We start from the raw sequence: 22,670 nt of genomic DNA, 5'->3' as shown, positions 1-22,670 counted from the left end.
TATTAACATTTTGACTTCTTCCCTTTCTCTTATCCCCCATGAGTTTTTTCTACAGTTGTGATCATTGTGTTCGTCAATTTTGTGTTGCTTTTTTCACCTGACTGCACCTCAGAGGCCTGCGCCTAGGTTCTCAATGAGACTTTATAAAGGTGAGAGAGTATTTTTTCAAATGGCTGTTTTATATACTATTTGTTACACTGCTTCTCACTTTTAGCTATTAGTTCTGGGGCAGTCATCCTGTCCCTCCCGTAATGAAGTGGCTCTTGTTCTGCCCCCACACCCCTCCTGTGACCACTGACCACTGCACCTGCACCCCACCCCATGGCTATACTCAACTGTATAACGACTGCTGCGTTTCTTCTCCTCAACAAGGGAGAGAACACTATTGGACCTGCTTTATATGTGTGTGTGTGTGTGTATACACACACACACACACACATATATGCATATACATATATATATATATAATTTTTTTTTTAAGTTACTAAAAAATGTTGAGGTTTTAGCTGAAAGAGCCCTCACAGCTGAGTTCAAGGGCTGGGACCCAGGGCGGCTGGATCCCTCAGAGGGTCTGCAATGTGTGTCTTGCACCAGCTTTCCCACCCTGGGTGACTAGGATGGGCCTGCTACCGGTTCTGAGGAGGGACAACCCAGTTGGCCAGCATCTCCTCTGGGCCATAAACAGATGGCTTTGGAAAGAGTGGTCAATCCCTTTTTTCCTACTTACGTCCCTGGCTGGGGCGTCTTCCCTCTCACTCCCGTCACACACGGCTTCCTCCACCAGCACGTACTCATGGTCAGGCCCTCCCTCTCGGGCACGGACGAGACTGGCCTGTTGGCTGTGGTCCTCAGGCTGAGTGCCACCCATGGGGAGGAGCATGTCCTGTCTGTCATGGCAGATAGGAGGCAGGGGTGTGGGGACCTCCATCATGCATTCACCCGCACCTAGTGGGTCAAGTCCAGAGCTCTCCTGCTGGTGGTCTGATTGCTTGTTGGGATCCTCCAGATCCTGTGACTTTCCTGCAACCCCATTCATGGCAGAAAGCTTCTCTCCATCGGCCGTGCCTTCCATTTTGGCAACCATGTCAGAGCTCAGCTCATCACACAACTGAACCCCGTCGTTCCTTTCTGCTGGAGGATGCTCTAGGGGCTGAGTGTAATCCTCCAGGACCCTACGCACTGAGCTCTCATCCTGGCCTTGCCTTCGCAGGAGCTCTGTGGCCCATTCCACACGGCGCTGATACCTGCAGAACAGAAAAACACTTACTAACAACACTTAAATGTCAATATTTAAGACAGGAGTTCTCTGGTAGCCTGGTGGCGTTGTCACCCCTGTGGCACGGGTTTGATCCCTGGCCTGGGGAACTTCCACATGCTGAGGGCACAGCCGGAAAACAACAAAACCAAAGTGGAACATGTGAAAATACAGGAAGGCAATATGCTGAAAAGTTTACAGCAGTTTGTTTTTTTGGGGTCACACCTGAGGAATGTGAGGTTCCAGGGCCAGGGATAGTATCCATGCCATGGCAGTGACAACAGGGGATCCTTAACCTGTTGCCCCACCAGGGGCACTCCTACAGCAGTTTTTCTCAATAATGAGTTACAGGTAAATGTTTTCTTTACACTCTTCAGTGTTTTCTAACTGCTCTGCAATAATTATCTATTACTTTTTGTTTGGTTTTATTACAGGGTTTCATTTAATTTGCCTAATTTGAAAAAAAAAAATGATCCCAGCTTAACACAGTATGAAAATCTAAGTAATTTAAAACTGGTGGACCAAATGATTTAGGTAAATATAAAGAGAAAATGGCCTTTGTCAGGGTTTTTTTTGTATTATTTTCAGTTTTGGATATCACGACGTTTGCAGATATATATCCCATTCATCACACATAGTGTCTTTGTTCAGTACTGTGTAGTATTGGAAAGCAAGGTGAGAATTTCAATGGTCATTTTTCACAGTATTTACCGATGTCTATACTGCCTATGGAAAGAAATGGTTACAGTCATACACATCCAAGCATCCTAACAGAAATGGCCTTTCCCCCCATAACTTTTCAAAGTATATGTTTTCTTTTCTTTTTTTTTAGCTTTTTAAGGCCATACTTGCAGCATACGGAGGTTCCCAGGCTAGGGGCTGAATCAGAGCTACAGCTGCCAGCCTGCGCCACAGCCTCAGCAACACAGGATCCAAGCCCTGTCTGTGACCTACACCACAGCTCACGGCAACACCAGATCTTTAACCCACTGAGCAAGGCCAGGGATCGAACCTGCAATCTCATGGTTCCCAGTCGGATTCCTTTCCACTGTGCCACAATGGGAATTCCTCAAAGTATATCTTAATGAGAAAATACACGATTAGTTTACTAAACTTGAAGGCAATCCCTGAAGACTTCCCCAGTTACAAAAAGTTACATGTGAGACAACAGAGTTCTGCCCCTAGAGCAGTACCACCATCTGATGTGGCTGCTGGGCTGTATCAAATGCCAAGTCCCAGGATCACTCACATTCCTGCCTCTAACAAGCTCAGATGTTCTGCTCCTGGAAACTCAATGCGACAGAGGCTGCAAAAGCATGTGGACGAAAGGACAAAAGCCTCTGATTCAGACTGGTGACACAGGAGCCAGCTACACAACAAGTCAACAGGTGTCCTCTCATTGGCTGGTAATGCCTTAAAAAGCCCTGCTGCGATTAACCAGAAAAATGCTGGAGAAGCGGCAGGAAGAGGAAAGTAAAAGTGGGAAAACCTAAGGGGAGAGTGGCGGAAGGAGACGGGAGCCACTAAGATTAGAAGCAGGAACGAGACTGGTGATGCAGGCCCATCTCAGGGCCCAGGAACACGGAGTGGGGCCTGAATATGCCTCAGCTCCATACGTGCCTCTGCCCTGGAGTACATCTCTTTCACCTGCAGAGACACCCTTCTGCACCTCTTACTAATGCTTATTTACTGTCGGAAGTTTACGGCACAATGGTTTTGAGCCAGGCTGCCTAGGTCTAAGTACTCAAGCGAGTAAATTAACCTCCTTTGGTTTTGTTTCCTTACTTGTCAAAGACAGAGATAATCACAGAATATAGCTCTGAGGGGTGACATGAGAATGTAAGGAGCTAATCCATAAAGCCGTTTTTAGCACAGCCCCTATTATATGGAATGTGCTCAAGAAATGTCAGTACATACAACCCCTACTCCCCAGGCTCTGGTGCTGGACCACCGGGCTCAGCTCATGGACTTGGGCAGCTCTGCATAGCTTTCCTACATCCAGGATGGAAACGACCACACCTGCCCGACATTTCCTAAGAAGATGGACTGAGATGATATGGCTAAAGCACATGGACGGGTACCTGGCACTGCTGGGGAATCAGTACCATTGGCTGTAACGATGATGATGGTGACATTCCATCACAGTATTTATTACAGCAGAGTCAACTGTCTTCACTTCCTCTCCCACTAACTGTAAATCCCCGAGGGGAGAACCTTTACCTCCCCTTCTTCCAGCACCCACCCAGTGCCTGACCCATGGTGCCCACAGTAGTGCAGGCTGAATATGGTCACAAATGAGGGGTGGGGGTAGCACCTCCTTCAGAGCTGGCCCCTCCAGGACACAACCTACACACTTGACCCCCCAAGTGCATCACCTTTGGGTCTGGATGCTATCTCCAGAAAGGATCACAGGAAGGTTTTTATCACCCAAGGACAACTGATGCCCAGAAAAGACCCATTAGGGTGAGTCCACTTGAAAGATGGGACTAGTAAAGAGAGGGAATAGTAAAGAAACAATTACAAGTACTTAAGGTGGAAAATAAACTAAAAAAATGAAAATGAGCCTAATTTTCTAACATTTAACAATATTTAGGTGATTAAAAGGACTATGAACAGATGATGAATCAAGTGTTGATGGGAGAGGGGCAGGGAGGGCATAATTTCCTGACAGAATTGTCAGATGTGGCCAGCTGGAACACATCCGGTATCTGCAAACGTGACCTTATCTGGAAACAGGGTCTTCGAAGACGTAGTCAAGTTAAGATGAGGTCACATTGGCTGGTGTCCTTACAGACACAGAGACATGCAAAAGAGGCCACCCTATGATGATGGAAGAGGGGACTGGAGTGGTGGGTCTGCGAGCTGAGGAAGGCCAAGGGCTGCTGGCCACACTGGAAGCTGAGACAGGCAGGATGGACCCTTCCTAGAGCCTTTGAAGGAGCACGGCCCTGCTGACGCCTTGATTTTGGACCTCTGGCCTCCAGAACTGAAATAACATTGCTGTTCTTTGAAACAACCAAGTTTGTGGTGCTTTGTCATGGCGGGCATAGGAAACTGATAAATGAATCTGTAAAATTCCTAGAGTGTGGCACATTCTACACTGGCTCATCAAGGGAAAACCTCCAGATGGGGGGCCATCCCCGCACCCACCTCCACACCCAGAACCTCACATATTCAAACTGGCTGGCTTTCAAGTCACCAGGATGTGGTTCTGGGGGAGGGGCTTTTGTGTCCTAGTGCTGGATGCAGCCCCCACTGTGATGGGGGCTGGGCCAGGTTCTCTCAGGCCTCCTCACCCCCAGCCTGCAGCTATAGCCAGAGAAGCCCTGACATCTCCTAGGTGCCATTGCCTCCTGGAGCTCCCTAGCCATGGGGCTGGAGACCAGAAGCAGCTGTCAGATTTGGCCAGCACGTGCCAGAGCAAGAGGAAGAGTCAAGGCAGCATGAGCGCTTTCCAGGGACTTCTCAGAAGAGCTGCAGTTTGAGCTGTACTTCAGGGATGATGAGGACTCAGATGGATGGCATTTACTCAACAAAATCCTGCTGAGGGACCCTTAAGGGTGGGGCTCAGAGAGGAACCAGGCATGGTCCCTGCCCCCCATCAACACTTGGTGTTGACAATACAAGATCAGCTGTGTGATGGACATGATGAGGGAGCTGAGACAGACCACCGGGAGCCCAAGGAACAGCCTGCCTCCAACAAGGGCTGGGGTGGGTGGTGGTGTGGAGGGGGGTGCTCCAGCAAAGCAGCAAGTAAGCTGGGTTGTGGGACATGCAGGAACGGCCAGGCAGTGTGCGTGCCTAGTGGGTGAGGGACAAGTGTTCTGGGCAATGGGAACAACATAAACAAGCCCAGAGAAGGAATCATGTCTGTGAGAGGATGAGGAAAGGATTCTTTCTCTAGTCGCACCAGTGCAGAGTGAGGGAGGAGGCCAGGGCCACTTATGCCCATACAGGGCACGGAGGCCAGCTCCAATCTAAGTTATCCCAGCACCTAGAGACAACATTCATGACAGGAAAATGGTCATATTGCGGGAGAAATTTAACTGGCAAAGGATATGGCTTAGGATTATTTTTTAAAATAAACTTAGTGCATCTCAAATATGATTTGACAATTACATTCAGACACAATTCTCAAGGACACATCTACTACAAAAAAAAAAAAAATTGAGAACCATATCAGAAAAGGCTACCTAAAAATAGATGTGATTTAAACCATAATTTTGACCATGTCCAAAGTCCACCAAGACTTACTTCTCTGAGGTGATTACAGGCATGTCTGTCTTCACATCTGCAACAACAAAGAAGTTCTATTAGTTCAGACAAATTTTCCTTAAAGGAAAAAACAGTGACAGCCTAGAAAAAAACAAAGAATTTCAAGATTCACAAACTCTCACGCCTGGAAGGCTGAATAGACCTGTTCAAGCAGCCACACTTTACACACCGTCACCCTGTGCCCAGCCCTACAGGCGCTGATCTGCTGGTGTTCTTGCTGGGCTCAGGAGTGACCTTGGAATCCTTCTTAACACCATGGCCAGCAGCACAGGCACAGAAGGGAACTCTAGCACCTTCGAATGCTCACGCCCCTTCTGGATGAGAGGATCAAGGCTGGAAAGTTACACTTTACCTGGGGCTCCATAAGCACCTCCAGGGAAAGCCCCTGCATGTGGCTGAGGAAGGGGCTGCTGAAGCAGACTTCATGGCAGCATCAGTTCTGGGTATGGACTTGGGAGTTCTGGGCTCGAGGTCCAGGTCTGGGCATCTATGTTTACCACGTCACCAAATGGTGTGGCTTTAGTCCTGGTTCTCCCTGACTCTGCTCTGGGCAGGCTGTGTCTCTTTGTCCAGACCTGGCCTCCTGTCCAGTGCGCTAAAGGCCTGAACACCTGTTCGGCTTTAAAGTCCCAGGGAAGGGAGTGCAGACTCCTGTCTTTTCAGGAATGTGACAATTTTCTCTGTGTTGTGACCTCCCTCCCCTGGTAACTTAACAGCAGACAACAAATTGGCAAGTTGTACTGACAGCCGCCCATGTGCCAAGTACAAGCCACACAAGTGATAAAGCAAATCCCCTCTTGTGAGTCACACTCACAGTCTAACGGAAGAGACAGACCTGATATGATTGATTCTAACTCAAGTTGATATCTGAGCAAATAAAGAGGGTATTGTAAGGGGACTGGCTAACTTTACCTGGAAGGGTTAGGAAAAAAATGCAAAGGAGAAGGAATAATTGGGCAGGGCTCTGAAGAATGAGTAAGAGTTTGCTAGGTGGACCACGGTAGAGGAAGAGGAAACCAGGCACCAGGCTGGGAGACAGCAGAAGCATGGTAGGGTCAGGCAGTGGCAGCAGCCCTAGGTGCCGTGGTGCCAACAAGGTGAGGCTGAAACCGAAATGTTGAAGAATCTCTTCAAATGGACATGAGCTGCCCACAGCCTTTATCTGTTTCCTTGACATAAACTCATTCCCTTCAAATTACAAACACAATTTAAAACTTAGTTACCATGTAGGTCAGGAAAAGACTCTCAACCGTGAAGATTACACTATTTGAAAACTTTCTATTTGGGGGGCCAAATATTAGTAACTGCCAAAGCTGGGTGATGGGACAGAAAGGTATTAGGCTATTTGCTCGACTTTTCTCCCCCCTTTTTAAAACTCTAAGGAAGAATTTAAAACATACAAGGGTAGAGAGAATAGTATAATAAACTCCTATGTGCCCATCATGCTGCTTTAACAATTAACTCATGGCCAGTCATGCTCCATCTCTTGTGCCTACTTCCCCTGGGCCCCAGATTATTCTGAAACAGATCCCTTGATGGACTTCAGGTTTAAATGGTTTAGTATGTGTTTCTGTGAGGACTCTATTTTTTTAATGGCCACACCTGTGGTATACAGAAGTTCCTGGGCCAGGGACTGAATCCGAGCTGCAGCGGTGACTAACATCACAGCTGCGGCAACTCCAGATCCTTAACCCACAGCACTGAGCCAGGGATCGAACCTGTGCCTCCGCAGTGACCTAAGCTGTTGCAGTTGCATTCTTAGCCCACTGTGCCACAGCAGAAACTCCTCTGTGAGGACTCTTCAACAGGGACCTGCTATAGCACAGAGAACTCTACCAAATATTCGGTGATAATCTATGCAGGAAAAGAATCTGAGAAAGGATGTGTGTATGTATATAACTGAATCACTCTTGTACTGCAGAAATTATCACAATCTTGTAAATCAACTATACCTCAGTAAAACTTAAAAAAAAAAAAAAAAAAAACCCAAACCAAAACTGGAACCATAACACTACCATCACACTTTACAAAGTTAAAATTAGGAGTTCCCGTTGTGGTGCAGCGGAAACGAATCTGACTAGGAACCATGAGGTTGCAGGTTTGATCCCTGGCCTCACTCAGTGGGTTGGGGAGCTGGCGTTGCCATGAGCTGTGGTGTAGGTCACAGACTCGGCTCAGATCTGGTATTGCTGTGGCTCTGGCATAGGCTGGGAGCAACAGCTCTGATTAGACTCCTAGCCTGGGAACCTCCATATGCCACAGGTGCAGCCCTAAAAAGACAAAAAAAAAAAAAGTTAAAATTCCTCAGCATCATCTAAAATCTATGCATTGTATTAAATGTTTCTTTTAAAAAGTCTATTTGACTCAGAATCCAAATAAGGGCCAAACAATACAATTGAGTAACTGCTCTGAAGTTGATTCTAATACACAGGCTTCCCTGCCAGGCCTTTTTTTTTTTCTCTGTGATTCATTTGTTGAAGAACTGGGTCCTCTGTCCTGCAGAACCTTCCCTGGTCTGGCTGCTAAGGACGCTGCTCCAGGCTGGGCACAGGCACTTTGCTGCCTTCAAACTAACACAGACATTCCAGTGGGAACATAAGCCTGCTCAGTTTCACTGGTCCTGCTCTTACTGTCTGGTGTGCGGGGAGAAGGTCGTTGAGGGTGAAGAGCTGTGGCCGCAGGGCCCACTCCACTGCATGTTGGTACCCAGAGCAGCATAGTGAGCACCTCTCTCTGTCCCTGTGTTTCCTGTGAGCTGGTGGGACCAGCGGCTTGGTCACATTCAGCCTCAACTTTTGAGGGACACCTGCTTTTTTCTTTTCTTGTCTTTTTGCCTTTTCTAGGGCCGCACCCGCGGCGTATGGAGGTTCCCAGGCTAGGGGTCTAATCAGAGCTGTAGCCACCGGCCTACGCCAGAGCCACAGCAACGTGGGATCCGAGCCGCGTCTGCAACCTATACCACAGCTCACGGCAACGCCGGATCCTTAACCCACTGAGCAAGGCCAGGGATCGAACCCGCAACCTCATGGTTCCTAGTTGGATTCGTTAACCACTGCGCCACCATGGGAACTCCGAGGGACACCTGCTTATAGGTGGTGCTGCATTTCCATCAGAAGACACAGAATGTCTTTTGGTCTCTTTTTATATCATCAGCGTTGTTGCTGATCGATGCCTGTAACCAATCAGGACCCTGAGGCCTTCCCAGAGTAGACCCCTACTCATGTCCTCCACCTGCCTTATTATCTATAGAAAAACTTTAGTCAAAGAACCAATTTAGGAGTTCCTGTTGTGGTGTAGCAGAAACGAATCTGACTAGGAACCATGAGGTTGCAGGTTCGATCCCTGGCCTTGCTCAGTGGGTTAAGGATTCAGCATTGCCGTGAGCTGTGAGGTAGGTTGCAGATGCGGCTCGGATCCCACGTTGCTGTGGCTCTGGCGTAGGCCGGTGGCTACAGCTCTGATTAGACCCCTAGCCTGGGAACCTCCACATGCCGAGGGAGCGGCCATAGTAAAGGCAAAAAGAGAAAAAAAAAAATTCAGTCGTTCAACAAAGTCCAAGACCTTTAGTAGGTTCTTCTTTAAGGACTATAGGTAATATGCTGAGCCATGTCCTCGGAGCTGTTTTGGAGGTGCTGAAGCCTCCACCAGGTAGAGAAGTCAACTGTATGCTCCCCATAAGCACGCAGACCCCAGACCAGCTGGAATGAGAAAGTTGATGATGCTGACTCCCAGCCACCTCAGCACCCACCAATCAGGAAAACATCCATGAGCTGATCACCCCCCGCTCCTCAAACACTATAAGATTCCTCACTACCCCCTCCAAGGTGGGGTGGGGGGCATAGTCCTTGAGGCCCCAGCCTGCTGTGCTCCCCTCTTTGCCTGGGAATTAAAGCTACTTGGTCCGTTTCCTCCAACTAAGTCTCCGTGTTTCTATCTGGTATTGGTGTACAGAGGCAGCCAAGATTTTGGCAAGACGCTGAGGCCCAGTAATTCATTAGAGGCCCCAAAGCAGCGACATTCCCATCTTATCATTTCTTCTTTGTTTGTCAGGGGTATTTTCCTTTAAAGAGAATAACCTTCCTATAACCTTTGCTGTTTGGTTACCCTGAGAACCAGTTTCCAAATGATGAATCTTCTACAGCTGAATAATAACTGCTACTGCAGTGTATCACTAAGAACTAAGGATTCAAGCATGGTGTGGAGGGGGTTATTGTGAATGAATGGATTTTATTTTATTTTACTTTTTAGGGCTGCACCTATGGCATATGGAAGTTCCTAGGCTAGGGGTGGAACTGGAGCTGCAGCTGCCAGTCTATGCCACAGCCACAGCAACGCGGGATCCAAGCTGCATTTGCGACCTGCAATGCCATATCCTTATCCCACTGAGCAAGGCCATATCCTTACCCCACTGAGCAAGGCCAGGGATCAAACTCACATCCTCATGGATACTAGCTGGGTTCTTATTCTGCCGAGCCACAACAGAAACTCCATGAATGGATTTTAAAATAAACTGCAGTATTACCCTTACTCATGCCTAAACGATTCTACCTTTGGCTAGTGGGAGCCTCTTTTGAATCAAGCCTAGGAGTTTCTTTAGCTTCCTTGCTTCCTGGTACAAGGTGTTTCATGAAAAAAACCCTGGCCCTCAACCGTGCCAATACAATTAGTCATTTGTTTTCTCACATACTACACACATAATAGTTTCAGCATAACAGCATCACCACCACCACCTTCAAGGTGACTGATGAAAACAGCCTCAAGATGCCCCTTCCTTTGGAGTATCTGGCAGGCTGACAGTACTGATGGCCCTGGTCCTTCAGGTCTTCCATCAGCCAAACCCCAACTCTGGGTCCATGGAATAACGCAAACATGATACAAGGGGAGGCTGGAAAGCACTGGCCTGCTTGTGACCCTAATAACTGTGAGAACATGCCGAGGCTGCCTATGGAAGACGACACCACGATGCCCTTCACCCCCATCCCACGTGACGCCATCCGAGAGCAGTGGACAGCCAGACACCAGTGAGTCAGGCCGGATCCATTACTGGGTGGGTCCTTTGGTGCAGCCTGCGGATTTGGACCTAACCAGCTGGATGAGCACATTCTGCCACCATCAGTGGACATACTCAGCAAGCTGGTTGACTTAAATGGAGCAGCTGGTTGCTGCTCAAAGCCACTCCATCTTGGGGGTGGTTTGTTAACTAACACTGTGGCAGGTGATACAGAGTCTATCCTGTTATGACTGGACAGTCAAATTACCATGTTTTAAAGTCACTCAAAATAGCTTCCCTATGGCTATACCACCAACTTGATATACAGATTCCTTGTTACTGTTGATTTTAAGAGAACGGCTTTTAAAAATTTAACATCATTTTGTCATCGTGTAATACATTTACAAGGTCCCAAGGTCACATCTATAAAGTCTCACCTCTCCATCCTGTTCCATTCCTCCCCACAGGCATTAACAACAATTGTAGTTTATCCTTCCTTATATTTCAAATATATATCTTCCCTTCCTGCCAGACAAGCCACAGCACACATGCCAACTTCCCTTTAACTTGCTTTCTTTCCTGAAAAATATATCTACTGAGCCCCCATTCCTACCTTGGTTCCACAGCACTTCATTATATGAACGCACTATAGTTTATTCAGCGTTTACTCCCACGCTCATGGACATTTCCGTTGTTTCCATTAGAAACAGTGTGGCAGTGAATAGCTTTGAGCTCTTTCTTTGCATATTTTTGCCAGTGTATCTTTTTTTTCTTTTTTCTTTTTGGCTGTGCCTAAGGCATGCGGAAGTTCTTGGACCAGGGACTGAACCCATGCCGTAGCAGTGAGCCGAGCTGCTGCAGTGACAACACTAGATCCATAACCTGCTGTGCCAAGGGGGAACCCCTGACAATGTATCTTCAAAATAAATTCCCAGAAGTGGAACTGCTGGGTTAAAAGTAAATGCGGCTGTACAGCAGAAAATTGACAGAATGCTATAAACCAGCTATAATGGAAAAAAATAAAAATCATTATGTAAAAATTTCAAAAAAAGGTAAATGCTTTACTGGACAACTGGACAGCCACATGCAAAACATATGAAACTGGACCCTTATTATCATCATATAAAAATTAAATAAAAAAAGATTGAAGAACTAAATTTAAGAGCTGAATCTATTCAACTCTTAGAAGAAAACATGGAGAAAAACCTGCAAGACCCTGGATTTGGTAATGGCTCTGTAAATATGACACTAAAAGCATGTGCAAGAAAAGAAAAAAAATGGATAAACGAGGTTTCATTAAGATGAAAAACTTTACCACTTCACATCCATTAAGATGGCTATCATCAAAAAAATTCAGAAAATAACAAGTGTTGGAAAGGATGTGGAAAAATTGGAAAACCTTATGCACTGCTAGTGGAAATGTAAAATGATGCCGGTGTTATGAAAAACAGTTCAGTAGTTCCTCAGAAAATTAAGACAAAATCATCATATGATCAGGCAAGTCTGCTCCTAGGTATATACACAAGAGAAATGAAAACATATGTTCACAGGGAAACCTGTGTGTGAATGCTCAGAGTAGCATTATTCGCCACAGCGAAAAAGGAGAAACGACTCCACAAATCATCTTTGGATAAATGGATGGACAAAACACAGTGTATCAATACAATGGACTAGTAGTCGGGATGAGGTGCTGATACGTGCTATGGATAAACCCTGCAAACACTGGCCAGGGTGAGAGACACAAAAGGGTTCCTCATATAGGAAATATTTAGAACAGGCAAAATCAAAGATGCAAAGCATCTCAAGGCTCTCAGGGGCCAGGAGGAGGGAGTAAATGTACATGATTTTTCCAAGACAGTACTAAATTTCCCTCAATAATGGCTATACCATATGTATGTCCATGTGCAACACGTAAGAGTGTTTCTTAGGGCCTTACCAAAGGGGCCTATTGTCAAACTTTGGGATTTATGCCATTCTGAGTGCTGAAATGGTATCTCAATGCAGCTTTAATTTGTATTTTTTCTTGCACTAGTTTTTTCTTTTTTTTTTTTTGTTTTTGTTTTTGGCCACGGTGTGCAGTGGCATGATGTGGGATCTCAGTTTCCAGACCAGGGGTTGAACCTGGGCCACAGCGGTGAAAGTACTCAGTCCTAACCACCAGATCACCAGAGAACTAATTCCCTAAAATGGTTTTTTAAAATCCTTTCTGGAGTTCCTCTTGTGGCTCAGTGGGTTAAGAACCTGACTAGTGGAGTTCTCATCGTGGCTCAGTGGAAACGAATCCCACTAGGAACCATGAGGTTGTGGGTTTGATCCCTGGCCTCAATCTGTGGGTTAAGGATCCGGCGTTGCTGTGAGCTGTGGTGTAGGTCTCAGATGCAGCTTGGATCCTGCATTGTTGTGGCTGCGGTGTAGGCCGGCAGCTGTAGCTCAGATTTGATTCCTAGCCTAGGAACCTCCATATGTCTCCAGTGTGGCCCTTAAAAAAAAAAAAAAAGAAAAAGAAAAAGAACCTGACTAGTATTCGTGAAGATACGAGTTTAATCCCTAGCCTTGCTCAGTGGGTTAAGGATCTGATGTTGCTGCAAGCTAAAAAGAAAAATAAATAAAAAAATAAATAAAAATTGGACCTTAAAAAAAGATCCTTTTTAATTATGGTTTAACCTGCTGGTATCGGTTATGTAAATACAACAGGATTTATAAATTAAAGAGGAATAGCAAATGAGAATTACACAGATTAGTATGTTTTAAGAAACACATCAGAGTCATAGTTATTGTTCTCAATTCCAGTTCCAGAATTAAAACATAAAACTTAGCTTGCATACAGGTGAGCAGGCATGTAATCTTCAGTAGCTTCAACATAAACAGGACTATGTTAGGCACAGCTAACAGAAAAGCCTGTTAACACTTTTTTTTTTTCTTTTTTTTAAGGGACGCACCCTCGGCATATGGAAGTTCTCAGGCTAGGGATCGAATCAGAGCTACAGTTGGAGGCCTACACCACATCCATGGCAACTCAGGATCTGAGCCGTGTTTGCAACCTACCACAGCTCATGGCAGTGCTGGATCCCAGAAGCACTGAGCACGGCCAGGGATCAAACCCAAATCCTCATGGATACTAGTCAGATTCATTTCCCCTGAGCTACAATGGGAACTCCCTAAATAACCCTTGGTGATTCCAGAAATTGGAAGAAACACATACTCACCATTCACAAGAATCTTTTCACTTTGATTAGAGTTATCCTAGTTGCTATTTTTAGCAGTAAAACTGCCAGTGTCATGTTACGTCTCCTCTAGAATTTTACTGTATAATCTAGTGTAAGATCAAAAATGAAAGAAAAAGGGAATTTGCCGAAAGAAATGAACTTTGCACAGTTTACCTTTCCATTTAGCAACCAGCTTAGGATCTGAAATTGTGAAGTTTGGACGGCTTCTAGATAGGATGCCTTTTCCAAAATAACCCTGCAGGGAAGAGAAAAAAGTTTAGTTATCAATTTTTCAGCTGAGGCAGAAGAGTCATTTAAGTTAACAAGAGCGTCACTTGCTTCACAGCCTCTGATTCCCTAACGATTACTAGTGAGGACCTAGCATTTTTTCTCTCCCATTGCTGGAAAGAAGCTGAGGAGTTTCCAAGGCACCCGTTTGTCTCCTAAGTACTAGTGTCAGTCCAGGTCTGGTCACCTGAAGGCCACGGGCAGGCAGAGGCAGGGCTTTCTCCACACACATAGGTCAGGAGCCTAAAAGCAGGAGCCTAAAAGCAGAAAGCTTCCCTGATTCTCTTCTTCCCAGAACTGAAGTACTATTCCTCTCCTTCCTGCTGATTCCAAAAAACAACATCGATTTCGCCATTTCTTAAAATGAGAAAATACTTAAACCCATAGAAAACTGAAATAATAATAAAACAAACACCTTTTATTTACCCTCCACCTAGCTTTAACAATCAGAATAAATCATGTGTCTACACTTCACGAAGCCTCTTAATGTTACATCGCGAATGTGTCTAGGCCCTTGGCCTAGACCCTTGCCTCACCAGAGTCAATGCCACCTATTGCATCCCACTTTGGAAGGTGGCTACAACATGCACTTGATATAAAATGTCTAGAGAAGGCACATTTATAGACAGGAAGTGGATGAGGAGTGCCTCAAGCTGGGAGTAGGGACAGGGATTAAGTACAATGGGCACCGGGGAACTTTCTGCAACTGGACTGGGGCAGCGGTTGCACAACTGTATGAATTTATTACAACTGCTGAGTTGTACACTTACAATGGGTGAATTTTATGGCTGTAAATTATACCCCAATAAAGCTATTTTAAAAATGTCCGTAGTGCTGAATCAGCTATAGGGCAAAAATAAACAAGCTTCCCGTTTCAACCCAAACCTATCATTGATGGAAAAAAGCAACAAGTGGAACTCATCCTTATCTAAGAGGTCCTCACCCAGGAATGAGGATCTGTCCCTGAGCCAGAACAACCTGCAACCCTACAGTTACTTCTGGGGATGGGATTGGAAGGAGTGGGAAATGTTCACTTTTTACCCACTACATTTCTGCAAAGCACTTGAATTTCTTTTGCTTTTTTTTTCTTCCTTTTTACAATGAACATGCGTTGCTCTTCTAATCAAAAGGCACGAAAGATCAATGTGATGACCCAACCTCATTGCTGAAATATGGCTCTGGGGCCGGCAGTGATCCTTGGGCTTATGGCTCTGGGGCAATGGATCCTGCTCCTACACTGGATCATTTACAGTCTGTGTCTGGGGGTGGCTGGGGAGGAGGCTGGCTCAGGGCTGCCCACACATACTTTCCTGTAGAGCTGTGCCATGTCTTCTGCACTCCTCACAACCACACTGTTATTTATCATCTCGGCCTGGAACATCTTGAAGTCCTTGTCCGGACCACAGTCCTGACCAAGCGGGATTGGCAGCGGAGACACATAGCTCTCATACACTCTTCTTTTCCTCTTTGGGGGACGGAAAACTGCCTCTGCCATTTTCCAAGTGTGACTGTTCTTTCAGGACTGTCATAGGGAGAAAGAAACAGAGTCAGGAACCACATTGATCAAACACACTAGTACATTTGTACCCAGGCTCAGAAAACTTTGTGGCCTGTGGGAAAAACAAAATATCAAGCAATGGGGAATTGCCGTTGTGGCTCAGTGGTGACGAACCCAACTACTATCCATGAGGACGCGGGTTTGATCCCTGGCCTTGCTCAGTGGGTTAAGGATTTGGTGTTGCTGGGAGCTGTGGTATAGGTCGCAGACGTGGCTCAGATCTGGCATTGATATGGCTGTGGCGTAGGCTGGCAGCTACGGCTCTGATTTGACCCCTAGCCTGGGAATTTCCATATATTGCAGGTGTGGCCCTAAAAAGACAAAAAGAAAAAAAAAAGGGGGGGGGGGGGAATCAAGCAATGAAGGGTAACTCTGTGTAGGAGCAGTGCAAACCCAATGGCCTAGAGCATCTCAACCCCGAGGTAGCTCCCAGGAATCCTATGGTATTATTTCTGGTTACAGTGGACTGAGACCTAGTGACACACCTGTGTCACAAGGCTACAGGCAGGTCTGCTGACTGTTAGCACAAAGGATTTCCGCCCGCAGATTCCTTCCGCTCACTCATGCGGCCAACAGACACTTACCAAACACCGACCAGGTCTCTTAACCATCAGAGATGTTGAAGGTGTAAGGAGAAAACCATGAGACCATGTCCTCAAACAAATAAATCTAGGGAGCTCTGCATCTGCCAAAAAAGGACCTTAAAGTACATTCCAAACATTAGGTCAATCATCTCCCAATTTTTAAGGTGAACTAATAAATAACAATAACGACAAGAGAAGCAGTTACCATTTCAGGGTCTATCCACAGCAAGTGTGTGAGGCTAAGAGCAGGAATGTGAAGCCAGGTGCTGGGACTGTAATGAGTTTCACTACGGCCCAGCCATGGGATCTGGGGGAAAAGTTACTTGATCTCTTTGTGCTTTGGTTTCCTTATCCACACAGTAAGGATAAAAACAAACTCTATCTTACAGTTAAGACCCATAAGGTGCTTAGAACAGCACCCGGCCTAGAGTACGTGTTCACTATGATTATTATTACAGGGTGAGCACCACCAACATCTCGTTACAGGTGAGGAAACAGAGTCAGGCTGATGAGATCTTGTCAGAGGCCCAGAGGGTGGTGGCGCTGGATGACCCAGGTCTGCTGAACCCCAGGCTCTTCTCCCAGGTTCTGCTGGGAGCACAGGCAGCATCTGCCCCTTGCCTGAAGGCTTACTGTTTCTCTAGGTTAGGAGCTGAAAAATTACGAGGGGTCAGAGCGAATTACGGAGAATCATGGAATTACTGAGCTCCAGTGCTATGAGGGAGTAAAGGAAGGCAAAGTCAGTACCTCCACTTTCCAGACCTCAAAATGAGGAGACAAAATAAGGACAAAACACACACAGGCTATGATTCAATAATGGCTAGAGGAAGGAAGTCCAGTTGAGTTCACTGTGTGACAAAGCAGGCAGCCAGGGCAGATGCATTAACTTCAGAAAACTAAACCAAATGCAAGGGAAAAAAAATGAAGACAGTGCAGGAGAGAGGGTCAGCCCCTCCGTCCACAGAGCAGGTGTCCTGGATGGACACAGGGACCTTTATCTGCTGCTCCCTTAGTCCTACGTCTGGACCTGACTGGAGCTGACAGCACATATGGTGCTTGAAGATATAGTGGGGCTGTGTCACACATGTGTTCAACCTCCTTGGCACCAAATCCTCATAGGGAAAAACGTAAGACTGATTATTTCGGGGCCTCCTGCACTCAATACCAGCATCCCACCAGGCAAAGGATGCAATCAAGCCTGAAATAGCCAACAAAGGAAGCCAGAGCTAAGGCAGGAAGCTGAGTGGCTTGAGGGTTTAGAACCATTAAAAAGAAATTAAAAGCCTGATGCAGACTATTACATATGGAAGGGATAAACAATGAGGTCCTACTGTATAGCACAGGGAACTATATTCAATATCCCGAGATAAATCATAATGGAAAAGAATATTAATAAAGAATATATATATATGTATAACTGAATCATTTTGCTGTAAGGCAGAAATGAACACAACGTTGTAAATCAACTAAACTTCAATTTAAAAAAAGAAATTAAAAGCCTTGTCCAACGTGTAATGATATCTTTATCCACCCTCCCACAGATACTGAGGAATTAAATGAGGACAAAGAAAAACAAAGATCAAGTAAGTCAGAGAAACTGATAAATCAGTAACAAAAGTAACTATAAAAAATAAGAATCAGGAGTTCCCTTGTGGCATAGCAGGTTAAGGATCTGGCATTGCCACTGCAGCAGTTTGGGTTGCTGCTGTGGTGCGGGTTGGATCCCTGGCCTGGCCTGGGAACTACCACATGCTGCAGGTGTGGCCAAAAAAAAAAAAAAAAAAAGAATGAGCAAGTTGGAATCTTCACAGAATTGCCAAAGTGGGATAAGCAGCAAAATGCTAAAATAACTTACTTTCTAAATGAGATTCCTTCCATGAATACTGAGCATGAAATACACATTTTACACACACTCACGCACACACATTGCTGTAGAGTGCTTGTAACAAAACTATACATATCTATGTTAATGCATAATTAAGAGATTTTCTTCCAAGGACATTTTATTTATTTTTTTGGCTGCACCCAGAACATATGGAAGTACCCAGGTCAGGAATCAAATCTGAGACACAGCTGAACTTCAACACAGCTGTGGCAATGCCAGATCCTTAACCTACTGCAGTGCTGGGCCAGGGATGGAACCCGTGCTGCCACAGAGACAACAGCTAATCCTTAACCCGCTGCAACACAGTGGGAACTCCCCCAAGGGCATTTTAAGTGGATTTTCACTTACAAACCCTCACTCGACCCAAGCAACTACAGCTGACCCTGAATGACTTGGGACTGAACTGCACCAGTCTACTTAGATCCAGATTTTTTTCAATAGCAAATACACCACCCACAGTTGGTTGAATCTGAAGATTTGGAACTTTGGATATGAAGGAACCAGGAGAGCCAATTATAAAATTACACTCAGATTTTTGACTGTAAAGAAGGTCATGCCCTTAACTCTCTGTGTTGTTCAAGGGTCAATTGTATTGCATTTAGCATTCAAAGTAAGAAATGGCAATTTATTCTAAAACTTAAAATAAGTTAGCTTTTTTGAGGCAGGATATTGGTCTCTAGTGAGGAAATTTCTAGGGATTTTCAGGAATAATTTGAACTTATATGAGCATTTCCCTTTTATAACTTAATTTCTGATTAGTATTTGATTTGTATATATTACACTTGAAATTTTTTAAAAAGAGAAAATACTTAATGGCTGACTTCAAGAACATCCAATTAAATTCTCCCAAGTAAGTGAAAAATAAAAGCTGTTTTATTTATTTGTTTGTCTTTTTGCCTTTTCTAGGGCCACTTCCGAAGCAAATGGAGGTTCCCAGGCTAGGGGTCTAATCAGAGCTATAGCTGCCGGCCTACACCAGAGCCACAGCAATGTGGGATCCAAGCCGCATCTGTGACCTACACCACAGCTCACGGCAACACCAGATCCTTAACCCACTGAGCAAGGCCAAGGATTGAACCTGAAACCTCATGGTTCCTAGTTGGATTCATTAACCACTGCACCACGACAGGAACTCCAAGAAAAGCTGTTTTAATCTGCCTAGCTTGTTTAGGATTTTTCCTTTCAGATGGCTGCTACTACAAAAAAAAAAAAAAAAGGTAAGAACCAGCTATGACACTGAAGGCAGGAACTCTGTACTCCAACCCCAGTCTGTGTGATAGAAGGTTTCTGCCACAGAAGATGCCTTGTTTTTCACAAAACCTCAAAAGCTGAGATCTAGTGTCAGCTCTGTACATGGGACAACACACACATCAAGAATTTGGCGGTAGTAGGCCTTCCATATATGCAAAGCTGCTATCATGACCACGTGACCTTAACAACCCTCGTAGGCTCCCTGAACCCAGTTTCATTACCTTCAAATTGAACAGGACTAGAAAACAGTCTGGAAGTCACTCAAATGTTAAACACTGAATCATCATATGATCCAGCAATTCCACTCCTAGAGAAAAAAGAAAACATGCTCAAACAAAAATTTGTACATGAATGTTTACAGCAATATTGTTTATGATAGTCAAAAAGTAGAAACAACCCCAAAGACTATCAATAGATGAATAGATCAACAAAATGTGCCGTATCCACATAATGGGATATTATCAGCAATTAACAAAGGAATGAAGCCCTGACGCCTGCTTCATGAACCTAGAGAGCATTACCCTGAGAAAAGCCAGTCACAAAGGACCACACATTGTATAAGACCATTAATATGAAATGCCCAGAACAGGCAAATCCAAAGAGACATAAAGTCGATTAGTGACTGCCAGGTGCTGGGGCAAGGGAGCTATGGGGAATGACTGCCAACAGGTATGGGGTTTATCCTGAGTATGATGAAAACGCTTTAAAATTAGATTGCAGTGATGGGGATGATGCGTAACTCTGATATACTGAAACTGCTAAACTGCACATTTTACAGGGGTGAATTTTATGATACATGAATCATCTCTCAATAATGCTGAAAAATATCAGTAAGACAAACCAGAAGATCTCTAGTTTCATAGTTTCATGGAAGAGATGTCTTGTGCAGAACTTGGAAGGCAAAGCAAAGGAGAAAGGTTTGAGTTTGCTAGTCTCCACATTTCCAACAGGCATTTAAGAAAGGTTTCTTCAGCACCATGATAGAACAGCCTAATGGGAGATTTAGTACAATGATAAGAGCTCACCATCACCAAAAGGTACAACATGCTGACTGTACCACATGCCAGCCACACACCACATACATGGGTACTACCATCCTCACTTCACAGACTAGGAAACAGAGGGGGCAGGTCATTTGCCCACAGCCCCCCTGCTATAACATGAAAGGCCAGGACGGCAGGGACACAGGGCATGGTAAGATAGACTAACAAAAGGACCCATGACTGAAGCACATACAAATGTTTAGGAAAGACTGGGCCAGTGGTCAGGTGGGATGTGAAGGCTTGGGCCCAGAGCAAGTTTTTCAGCAGGGAATGAAAACAGCAAAGATTAAGAAAATTAACCTGGGGTCTGAAAATTAACTGCAGCTCTCAAGTTTGGCTGCCTTTGAATCACATGGGGAAATTTTGAAACTCCAGGACTTACCTGCAACTACATCAGAAAATCTGGGGTAGGACCCAGGTGATTTCAACATGGAGCTAAAGTTGGCAACCTCTGGTGATAGGATGGCCTATTCAAACTCAATCCCAACAGCCATCCCCATTGTGAAGGTGAGGAAAGGGACTCAGAAGGGCTGAGTGCTATGTACCTGTAAAGGGCTGTTACTTTTCCTTTCCCAAACCTGGGCATACTGACTCCAGGCGTCCATACCGTTAAGTATATTTACTTTTCTATCAAAAGCAATGCTTGTTCCTAATCTTCCCTTGAGCAGACAAGCTAACACCTTTTAGGTGTTCAGTATACGTTTATTCCAAACAAAACAAAATAAAACGAGTGGGGGAGTAGCTTCATTTAATTTTTCCAACCCTCTGGGCCGACTTTGCCAAACCAGCCTGGTTAAAACCTCCCACCCAGCAAAGTTCAAAGTCTCCCAATTAAAAAACCTCCAAATGCGTACCTCCTAGGCTAGGAGAGGCAGGGATTAAAGGGGCAAGGCAAACAAGCCTGCTTCTGGGGAGCTTTCAAGTTAGAACACGAGACTAAGACAGGTAAACAAACAGCAGACCTTGGAAGGCTGTTGTGAGGATGAAATGGGTGACTGTGCAAAGGAACCTGGTACTGGACCTACCACGTGTAAAGTGCTAGCCAAATGCAAGCTGCAACTGCAGCTAATCATCAAAGTGGTTAAGTCCGTGACTCGCTGTTACAACGTATTCCTTTGCTGGTTTCCTTCCCAGCGGCTAAGGCTCCTCTCGGGCAGAGCCAGTATCGAAGTCCGCCGCCCCCAGCACAGGACGTGGAGTCAGAGCTCCCAGAAAGAACACAAAAAACAGGGCTACAGGTACACGAAGAAGGAGGAAAGGGGCTAATTCCGGTTGAAGTAGGAAGGCTGGCCCCTCAGCCCGGCCGTCTGGTGCGGCTGTGCGACCGGAGGAACGTCTCTGGGCCGTTTCCGCTCTCGCCCTGGGGGTTTTCGGAAAACAGGACGTCTCTCCCCAAGGCGGATCCCTCAGTATGCAGCTCAGCTTCCCGGGACACCAGCGGCTCCCAGTCCCGCGCCTTACCTTCCTGGGCCACATGCGATCGCCGTTACCCCGGTAACGCCAGCTGGCGGTCGGACACCACTGCCGTCAAGCAGTGCGGCCGCAAAGCCTGACAGCTGCGCAGCCGCAGAGCACCGGGGAGGACTCACCGGGTCTTCGTAGAGCGCACCTGCGCAGAGCCTGAAGGCGGGTGCTTTGTGTGTACGGCATCCCCTTCACCGCATGTCCTCTTTCCTGCGCTCACCGTGATTGTACTGACAGCCTCAGTGTATACATGCTGTTCTCATCCCCACAATAGTCCCGCAAGATCTGTTTTAACAGATGAGATCGAAGTTACATGTCCATATACACGTAACTGGGAGGTATTGGAGTTAGAGAAATAGGACAAAAATGGAACCCAGGTCTTCAGATGTCGGTTCTCACCCGCGGGGCGATGGGATGCTTGAGACGACCGGACTTGAAATGACCCCAGCCCTGGTAAGCAATTCCTCTGAACTCAGCCTTTAGACTTCAGCTTTCTCCATGCTTTTGTTTAAGTGCAGCACGCAGGGAAACCTGTAAGAAAGTGCCCTCTCGCAGACACCTGACTCAAAGCCACTGTGGGCACAATAGGCCGGCAGTTAGACCAGTATTTGCAGCCCTACCCCGCCCCCCACCTCCTCACCCTGTCACCAGCTGTGTGGTCTCCAATGAGTGACTTAATCTTTCTGAGCCACAATTTCCTCTACTGAAAAAAAGGGTCGTCAGGATTATGAGGGATGAGCAAAACGACAGTGCCTTGGGAAGAGTAAAAGATTCTCCTGACCAGGAGGCTTGGTAGGGAGTCCAATATATACCTTTCCACATATGAATCCCAGGGTCCCCAGCACACAAACCATGAGTGCAAGGCGGGTAG

The 22,670-nt window shown here is 45.9% G+C and overlaps 1 protein-coding gene across 6 annotated transcripts in view; it reads right to left on the bottom strand.

The window, feature by feature from the left end:
• The window catches only part of TSEN2 (tRNA splicing endonuclease subunit 2), a 58,389-nt gene extending 36,519 nt beyond the window's left edge, over window positions 1–21,870 (bottom strand). For 3 of the 6 annotated variants that reach the window (XR_007135042.1, XR_007135044.1, XM_047781172.1), the window contains exons 1-6: window positions 21,797–21,870; window positions 19,514–19,599; window positions 15,321–15,536; window positions 13,901–13,982; window positions 5,510–5,546; window positions 728–1,244 (exon numbers count right to left, since the gene is read on the bottom strand). Coding sequence is in view for 4 of the 6 variants with exons in the window: in XM_047781172.1 (XP_047637128.1) it covers window positions 728–1,244; window positions 5,510–5,546; window positions 13,901–13,982; window positions 15,321–15,509 (825 nt within the window). In the remaining 2 variants the exon portion in view is untranslated. The other 3 variants (XM_047781178.1, XM_047781186.1, XM_047781196.1) reach the window with 3 other exon arrangements.
• Window positions 21,871–22,670: the final 800 nt, after the last annotated feature.

Source organism: Phacochoerus africanus, chromosome 1, assembly GCF_016906955.1.
Source record: "Phacochoerus africanus isolate WHEZ1 chromosome 1, ROS_Pafr_v1, whole genome shotgun sequence".
NCBI lineage: Eukaryota > Metazoa > Chordata > Mammalia > Artiodactyla > Suidae > Phacochoerus > Phacochoerus africanus.
The sequence above is the reverse complement of the archived record's forward strand: the minus strand, read 5'-3'. Positions and strand labels throughout refer to the sequence as shown.